The 10,171-nt window shown below is 33.2% G+C and overlaps 1 protein-coding gene across 1 annotated transcript; it reads left to right on the top strand.

Moving 5' to 3' along the window:
* Positions 1-7,151: 7,151 nt before the first annotated feature.
* On the top strand, positions 7,152-8,147 carry LOC141487991 (olfactory receptor 8G50-like). The gene has a single exon (XM_074187639.1). The coding sequence runs from the start codon at positions 7,152-7,154 to the stop codon at positions 8,145-8,147; it is 996 nt and encodes a 331-aa protein (XP_074043740.1).
* The last annotated feature ends 2,024 nt before the right edge of the window (positions 8,148-10,171 follow it).

The raw sequence follows: 10,171 nt of genomic DNA, 5'->3' as shown, positions 1-10,171 counted from the left end.
CCCTTCTTCTAAGGGTTTTTCTGTTAGGGAGAAAACCCAAATGCAATATGAAATGCACCTGCAAAATAAAACTTCTCTCCCTGAGTCGTCAGTCACTGAAATTCCTTCACTATTTCGACTCTAGAAGTAAGTTAGGAGCACTGAAAGATGGAAGGGGGAGAGGGAGAGGGGAAGAAGAAGAAGAAGAAGAAGAAGAAGAAGAAGAAGAAGAAGAAGAAGAAGAAGAAGAAGAAATGGGGGGAAAGGATGGAGTTAAATACACAATATATGTGTGTGTATATTTGCATATGTATGTATATATCTATAAGTTTGAATGGGATGAATTTAATTATAAAATAGAAGCAGATAGCAGAATGAATTGAAAATAGAATCTTAAAATTTGCTGTTTAAGCAAAACATAACTGAAGCAAAGAAACAGTGTATTATTCAACTGAAATAAAAAAGAAAAATCAGGAGCAGCAGTCAGTATAATAGACAAAGTAAGAGCAAAATAAGTCCAATAGAAAAGTAAGGAAAATGTCTTGCTGAAATGTACTATAGAGAATGAACAAATGTTAATATTAAACATATATGTACTAAATGACATAGCATCTAAATTTTAAAGGAGAAGTTAAATGAATTTCAGGAGGAAATAGTAAAATTATAGAAGTAAAAAAAAAACCTTAATTTTCCTTTCCCAGAACTAGATAAAATCTAGCCAAGGAAATAAGCAAGAAAAAGTTAAATAAGTGAATAGAAATTTTAGACAAAACTAGATTTGATGGACTTCTGGAGAAAATAAAATATAAATAAAAAGAAATATAACTTCTTAATAGTAAATGGCACTTTCACAAAATTGGCCATTTATTAGGTTATAAAAGTCTTATGACCAAAAGCAGAAAAGTGAAATATTAAATGCATCCTTCTTAGATCATAATGTGACAAAAATTATATTAAAGGCCCATGGAAAGATAGATTGGTCAGTTAGTTGGTTGGTTCTTGTCCATTATCAAAGAAGGCCAAAATGACATCATGATGTTAGAGACAAGTTACAGTGTGTCTGATTGTGACCAATCAGCCCAATAGGAGTTTGTCATGCTTTACTACAATATATGTGAATACCTGGGTTTATTACACTAAAATTATGCATCTCATGTTTCCTTTGAACTCCTGCAATTCTGTCTTGCTCATAGAGCCCAGCATCCTCCCTGATGAGGGCATACCATGCTGGGCAGTCCTGTGCCACTGTCTTCCCTGTTGCAAATCAGCATACCTGTATTGCTTCTTCTGAGCCCCTTGTGAGTTTTTACTCTTTTTACTCTTTGAGAGAGTTCCATAAAATAGTCTCTTTTTGTCATGCATATATTTGGCATTCGAACAATGTGGTCAACCCATTATAGTGTATTCTCTAAAGTAATCTTTGAATGCTTGGCAGAAAGATAGACTTAAAAATTAATTGGAAACCAAATGTTATTCTTTGTGCTTCATTCTCAAAGGGGACCATGACTTCAAGAAGGGGATGCCATAACTTTCAAGTGAATTGGAATTAAGTGAGGGAGTGTTGTGCTAAGTCAACAACTTCACTCTATTCTTTGAAGGCATCTGGTTCCAGTGGCAAGATAGAAAGTAGGACATTAGGAATTAAGTCAAATTTACAAGACTATGAGTCATTCTTTAATTGATAAACGATGAAAGGATTTAAAGAATTGGTTTTCAGACAAAGAAATAAAAACAATCTATCATCATATGAAAAAATTCTCTAAATTAGCACTTATTAGAAAAAGGCAAATTAAAAAAAACTCTAAGTACAACTTCTCATCAGACTAGATAATGTGGCAGAAAATGAAAAATATAAATATTGGAGGGTATATGAGAAAATTGGACACTAATGCATTATTTTTGGAGTTCTGAATAGATGCAAACATTCTCGAGTGAAATTTTGAACTATGTCCAAAAGGGCTATAAAACTGTGCATATTTTTTATCTAGTAATAATATTCCTTGATATGTATGCCATAGAAATAAAGGGGAAAGCGGGAGAAAGTACTTGCACAAAAATATTTAGAGCAGTACTTTTTGTGGTGGCAAAGAATTGAAAATTGAGGGGATGACTATCAATTGGAAAAGGCTGAACAAGTTGTGGTAGATATTTGAAATGGAACACTATGAATGGTTTCAGAAAAACATGGAAAGATTTACATGAATTGATAAATAGTATATGTATATGAGATTATGTATATGAGCAGAACCAGGACAACTTTGTATATAATATACAGCGATATTGTATGATGATTAACTGTGAATGACTAAACAATTCTTAATATTACAATGTATCAAGAAAATACCAAAAGACCCCATCAAAATTGCTACTTGCCTACATGGAAAGAAGTGATCGATTCTAAATGAAGACTAAAACATTATTTTTACTTTATTTTTATTAGCATTTTCTTCCACAAAATGATTAATATGGACATGTTTTACATGTTTTGTATGTATAACTCATTTCAAATTGCTTGCTGCCTTAGACAAAGAGGAAGAAAATGTTAGAGGAGAGAATTTGGAACTCAAAAATAATTTAATGAATATTTAAATTTGTTTTTACATGTAATGTAAGAAAAATAAAATATTTTTAAAATAATTTATAACTCATTCAATAATTCATTCGGACAAGGGTATAGTACATTGAATACATATGTACTTAATATTTACTCAGATAAGTTGATGTGGATTTTTGAAAAGTGTTATGATGAGATTTAATCAACATGGACTCAAGATTCATCATTTGTGGAGACTGGCCACTCTATTTCCAGAGTGGGTGAGAGAAGAGTTCTTTGGAAGAGTTGGAAAGAGTTTGGGAGAAGAGAGATCTTGGTCTTCTATCTTCCAGCTTCAAGAGAGAAACAAATGTTTCCAGATTCTCTTTAGGGTGGGGTCCATAAAAACAAGGATTCTGGAAGGAAGCTGAGGTAAAGAAGAGTGGCACATCAAACATGTTTCCAACCTTGGCCTACCAACTTAAAGACATCAAGAAATTTCCACCTGAGTGATATCTGGGACAATCCCTTGGTTATAATCATCAACTTGCTTCAACTAAGAGGGATAATTTTTTGTATTGTCTGATATAGTTTCATATGTATAATTTCTCTTATTTCTTATTGCTACCAGATGAGTTCTGACAGCAGCAACTAGATAACTTTAGCATCACTGACCAAATCATTGAAACAAAAATCCCCTCTATATTATCCCCAACAATTGATCGACAGTCTTCCTCCTCAACAGCTCCAGGTATGAGGAATAAAGACAACACTGAATGTCATTGTAGATTCTCTTCATAAAAATGCTAGCTATTTTTATTTTGCTGCCTTCATAATTTCCTTTTTAAAAAAAATATCTACTAGAGTCCTATAAGGAATTTTCTGTAAGGATTTGAGTTTTATATATAATAATCTTCTACCTAACCAGGGATAGGTAAGAACACTCAAATGTATACTAGCACAAGAACAATAGTTTTGACCCAGGTCTTGACACGCAAGAAGCAGACACTTTATTTGGTTGTAAATTTGCTCCTCAGGCTACTTACTCCTTGATTAGGAAAAAAGCTAACATATATTTATAGGATGACCCAGGATACTTAGACCACCACAACTCTCTACAATAGATCATCTGAAGGGACAAAGTCCTTCCAATATACTGCTTGGACAGAAGACCCATGCACTAGAAACCAAAGATAAGTAAATATATTAACAGGAAACATCAATAGTTAAGGAAGTGCTGCTAGACACTGTCCTCCTCACCCAAAAATGTAGTAGTTCATCCTTTTTCAGTGTTCTCTAAAACTCTTTTCTATTATCATAAAACTCATTTCCATTCTAAATATTTATCATATTACTTCATTTGAAACCCAGATTCATACTTATTATAAATCTATGTACAATTTTTTCAAGGTTTTATATATTTTCTCACATACTCTTCTACCCATAAGCTCAGGAGAAGTTGATATATTCTTGGCTTGGCTTTAGCACCTTCATATATTCACTCTATCACTATCATTCAGCAACTAACCTATTGAGATCCTTGTTATTATCAACTCTAGACTTCCAAATTAAAATCTCTTCAACAAATTTAATGTCTGACACACACTTTTTTTTTATTCCTCATTCTTTGTGTATATATATATATATATATATATATATATATATATATATATTCATGTTTTTCAGGTGTCCAGCTTCCTAAACTACCATGATATCTGAATTCATGGTACTTAAGTCATGAGAATGAATAACCATACTTTTAGCAACTGCTTCAAACTTCCTAAAGCCCAACTCAAATACATTGCTTTCAGATGATAGAATTCCTCAAGAAATCACTGTCATCAAGGTCTGAAAAGAGGACTATGCACATAGAGGGCAAAAATTAGAAACAAAAAACAACCCAATAATGCCTCCATCCAAGAGAAAGGGGAAATCCCTTGTGAGATGAATCTCTGTGGGAGTCTATGTCTATGCATTACTAATGAGGTCCCAGGAACTTTCTCAACAACCATAAAATCCTTAAGGTACATTATCAAGAGTTTTGTAGACTTAAGCAAATTCTGTTTCTTCCTTACTTATAGCTGAAGAAGAAACTATAGATAATGTTGCAATTACAAATGATCACCTTTAGATCAATTCCCATCAACATCATAAAGATTTAGAACTCTCTGTGCCATGACCATAGTCACTTTAATAGAGGACATCAATCTTCCAGGATATAGTGAGTGAAGAGACTTTTAGATCTAATGCTAGAGGGTGAGCATTTTATCAATTTTATATTTTTCTTCTTCTCTGTTCTGGTTGAAGAGTTCTTTATGGAACTCCATGGATATGCAAAAAAGATCGTTTCTATGTTCTATATTTTGCATTGATAATAGCATAAGACAAAAGACTGGGTATAGGTGGTTTACAATTAGAAAGAGATTTTTGAGATCTGAGGATCTCCAGCTCAGAATTAAAGAAATGCAAAATTGGAAGATTTGAAGAGAACTTCCATCTAGTTCAAATATTACTCAGCAACTCCACCCAAATATCCACTAAAACAACGAAGACTATCCAGGTTCTACTTGAAGGAGAATCTATTGCCTACCAAGGTAGCCCATTTCCTTTGGGGATAAAAAAAAATATTTGTTAGGTATTTTATCCTCACATCAAGGCAAAATGTACTTCTTTGCAACATTTACACTTTGCCCTTGGTACTATTCTTTGAGGATATGCTGAACAAGTCTAATTTCATTCAGAGATAACAGTCTTTAAAATACTTGGAAATAATTGTAATGTCCAACTGATTCCTCCATCCTCCTTGTTAAATTTTCACAACTCTTTCAGATTATACTCATATAGTATGTACTCAAAATTATTCATGATTCACATTATTTTTTCTTTATATTCTCCACTTTGTCAATGTCCTTCCTCAACTATTGCAAATAAAACTGAACATAATATTCCAATTGTATTTTGATTAAGGTGGAGTAGGCTAGGATTTATCACTTCCTTATTCCTGGAAACTATGTCTCTCTCCATTTAACCAAATATTACTTTAGGGGGTTTTTTGACTACCATAAAGAATGCTCAATTATATTGAATTTTTAGTCTATTGAATCACTTGATCTTTTTCAAACAAGCTGACATTTACACTTAGCTCCATATTTTTTAATTATTGGAATTGATTCCTTTAACTACAATGCAGTCTTACTTTTTCCCTAATAAAATTTGTCATATTAGGTTAAGTCTATTGAGCTAAACTATGTTTTTTATTTTTTTAAAAATTTAAGGCAAGGGGGTTAAGTAACTTGCCCAAGGTCCCACAGCTAGGTAATTATTAAGTGCCTGAGGCCTGATTGAACTCAGGTCCTGCTGACTCCAAGGTCAGTGATCTATACACTGTGTCACCTAGCTGCTCCCTTTCCTAAACTTGATAATTTTGGATAAGGTATTGGTCAAACTATTAGTTGCTTATTTCTCCAACTTTTGTGTAATATTAAAATACAAATCATCAATGCTTTCATCTAGGTCACTGATCAATATGTGATCAATAGCACAAGACAGAGTACTCATTCGTACCTTTCAAGTTGACATTGAATCTATGAAGACTACTCTTTTTTTATTTATTAGTTTTTTCCAAGGAGGGGGGTTAAGTGACTTGCCAAAGGTCTCATAGCTAGGCCATTACTAAGTGTATGAGGTCAAATTTGAACTCAGGATCTCCTGACTCCAGGGTCAGTGCTCTATCCACTGTGTCACCTAGCTGCCCCTGATGACTACTCTTTATGAGGTGATCTACCAAACACAATTTTGTCCAGTTTATATTATTTCACATTTTTATTAATATGTTTATCAGATGTTTTGCCATAATATAAATATAAGTGTATTCCCTTTTTCTTTATTGCTCATTATGTTAATCAACCATTTTATTCAAAAATGTCTTGAGACCTGAAGAATTTTAGTGCAATAACTTTTTAATTGCATATAATCAAAATTATCTTGCAATGCATTCTATATCTTCTTGGGGTCTAAATTTTTGCCTTATCCATAAATCTAAAAGATAAATTATTGCTTGCTCTCTTAACTTGTTTATAAATCATCTCATATGTATAAATTATATATTTTTCTTTTATTTTATCTTAGTATACAGTGTGAGATGCTAGTTATATCTAACTTCTGCCATACAGTTTTCCAGCTTTGCCAGCAGTGTTTTTCAAATGTTTTGTTCAAAATGCTTGAATATTTATCTTTATCAAAAAATAGATTGCTATCATCATTTACTATAATGAGCCTCAATGTTCTTTGCATTTTTATATATTTAACATACATTTAAATATTATTGCATGCATTTTATTTTGTGAATAAATACCTCTGAAGTTTAATAGTAATAAGAATCATCACCATCATCATCATCATCATCATCATCATCATCATTATTATTATTATTATTATTATTATTATTATTATTATTATTGTTTGTAGGACAGAAGTTCAAGCATAGTTATTTCCAGAAAACTGATTGACATACATTTTATACTTGGGAAGATGATAATATTCAGTTTAGGGTAGGAAAATAGGCAGGGATAAAAGAATCAAAAGAATTTATATTATTATTTTGCTTTTCTGTCTGAGATCTCACTAAAGATTGACAATAATGAGGACTTCTTTTTTCCTACTTTTCAACAGATTCCTGCCTTTACTTACTCTGCACTCAAAAAGAATGGAGAATGGAAATTATTCACTAGTGACTGAGTTCATCCTCCTAGGACTGACAGACCAGTCAGAGCTCCAGCTGCCCCTCTTCTTCCTTTTCCTAGGGATTTATGTAGTTACAGTGATGGGGAACTTGGGCATAATTATACTCATTGGGCTGAGTTCTCATCTTCACAATCCAATGTATTATTTCCTCTTTAATTTGTCCTTCATTGATCTCTGTCAATCAACTGTTATCACACCCAAAATGCTAGTGAACTTTGTGTCAGAGAAGAATAGCATCACTTACTCTAACTGCATGTTTCAGTTCTACTTTTTTGGTTTTTTTGCCATTTCTGAGTGTCAAATGTTGGCTGTGATGGCATATGACCGCTATGTTGCTATATGCCATCCCCTTCGATATAGTCTTATCATGTCCTATCAAGTGTGCTCATGGTTGGTGGGTGGAGTATATGCATTGGGCCTCATTGGAGCCACAGCTCACACAGGTTGCATGCTTAGGGTTCTTTTCTGTAAAGAGATTGCAATTAATCATTATTTCTGTGATCTCCTTCCACTCTTGAAGCTCTCTTGTTCTAGTACCTACATCAATGAAGTGGTAACTTTGGCCTCTAGTACATTTAATATCTTTTTCCCAACAGTGACCATTATTTGTTCTTACGGTTTTATCATTGTTAGTATTTTAAAAATTCAATCCACTGAAGGTAGATCAAAAGCCTTCAATACCTGTAGCTCCCATATTATAGCAGTTGGTTTCTTCTTTGGCTCTCTTGCATTCATGTACCTGCAGCCATCTTCAGGTAGTTCCATGGACCAGGGGAAAGTGTCCTCTGTCTTTTATACTATCATTGTACCCATGCTAAATCCCCTCATCTACAGTTTGAGAAATAAAGATGTCAAAATTGCCTTAAGGAAAGTGATAGAAAAAACATCCTAGTGAAAGAAGAAATATTAAAATACTGGATTGATGGGTTTAGTGGATACAGAGCAAGGATAGAAAGGGAGAAGAAGAAAGAGAGATGCTCAGACAGACAGATAGCCAGAGACAGATAGATAAATAGATAGAGACAGAGACAGAGAAAGAGAGACAGACACACAGAGAGAAAGAGGTAGAGATAGGGACAGAGACAGAGAGAGAGAGAGAGAGAGAGAGAGAGAGAGAGAGAGAGAGAGACTGACTGAGATTGAAAGATGAAAAACCAAAAATAGTACAAGCAAATACTCTACTTTGCACCACATCCACAATTCATTAGGATATCAACTCAGAGCTACTTTGGAGACATTTCTCATACCAGCAGGCTACATAATTCTTCCCACATTTATCCAAATGTTATCCCTTTGACTTGCATTCCAGATGTGTTGTAAAATTCAATCATGGACTAACATGCTCCTTCTATGTACAGTTGACTATCCTATTTTAAATATCTGTATGTTAATAACTTTTCACATTTGCTCTTCTCTGACCAATGTTTTCTGCAACTAGCAATTAGATTACCAAGTTTTTACTTCATGAATGTTACTGAAAATGATACAGTTAAAAGAGGATAAATTTATTGCACAAAGTCATGGAACAGGTCAAGAACAAAACCAGACTTTGAATTAAAATCTCTTGAATTTTATTTTTTTCTTCTATACATCACAGTCACCTAGACAAAGGATTCAAGTGGAGGAAAATACAATTAGAACATTTATTATCAATAGATGCATAATGGAAATGTAATATCCTTTAACACCATAATAGATAGCCTCGTATAGGTAAAAGGAAGTCTCCAGGAAACAGACAATCACTATTTTTCTTCTTGACATGGAAAAAATCTGGAACTTTCTAAAGCTTGTCATCAATAGCAGCTGCAAGAGCCCAAATTATAAAGCAGAATTCCTCTGAACTGAATGTTTGAAAAGTAATCATGACACAGGTATGGAAATGTAGAATATTTTTTAGAATTTTTTTCAATGTACTGATTTGGTTTGCTGAATTTTATCTTCTTTTTTCCCTTATTTTCTTTTCTTGGGAAGGCTCTGTAAGAAACAGACCTAGACCTCATAATAGAAAGCTTAACTATAGAAAGGAATTCCAGACCCTGAGGTTTAAGAGTTGTAATTTTTTTCATACCTGTCTGTTTTCATACATGTACAACTCACTACCATTATACTCTGGGTTATTTTCATGAATGTTACCTATATTTCTGTGCAACATTTCACTCAAGGTTTAACTCTTGCTATTGTAACAACTAATAATAACCTCAACTATGTACATAGTGGAAAGGATTAAGATCATCATGAGTTCTGAGTCAAGTACTACCTCAAGGAGCAGGATCTAACTATTGAATGGAGTATTGATATGTATGTACAGGGAGGAAATGGAATGGCAACTAGTGTGAGATATTTGATACCATATTGCTGAGAGTTGAGGTTCAGTGACCTCTGGGGAAGCTTCCTAAGCCCTTGCCTCTTCTGCTGACTCTATTCTCAAGGGTCAGAGAGAGGGTGATGACTGACTTTCCTCTTGGCAGAATAGATGACAAATGTTAAAGTATGATCTTTCTTTCTTTTCTCATCCTCTCTTGCCTGAGGATGGCAAAAGATGACCCCAAAGCTTGATCCATTTTGGAGCTACTTTCCTAATCTCTCCACAAATAATTTGATTTTTTTGTCTAGATAAATACCATCACAATACCTGCTCTTTTTCTTATGTGCTGTCTAATTCTTTAATATTTTTCAATATGATGAATAATTGAACAAATTATGACATATGATTGTCAGATAATATTATAACATCCAATGAATAGATTAATGTGGGAAAGATAGGAAACATGATAAACATAAAGTTTATGCCCCAAATTTATAGTTATACTTTAAATGAAGTGGAATACAAATATGAGAAGCTAGATCATAAATCATAGATTAAATTTACTGAGTATGTACTTACACAGAAAAATAGAGAAAACAATAAGAATGTTC

This window comes from Macrotis lagotis, chromosome 1, assembly GCF_037893015.1.
Source record: "Macrotis lagotis isolate mMagLag1 chromosome 1, bilby.v1.9.chrom.fasta, whole genome shotgun sequence".
NCBI lineage: Eukaryota > Metazoa > Chordata > Mammalia > Peramelemorphia > Peramelidae > Macrotis > Macrotis lagotis.
This window is presented reverse-complemented; position numbering and strand designations above follow the sequence as displayed.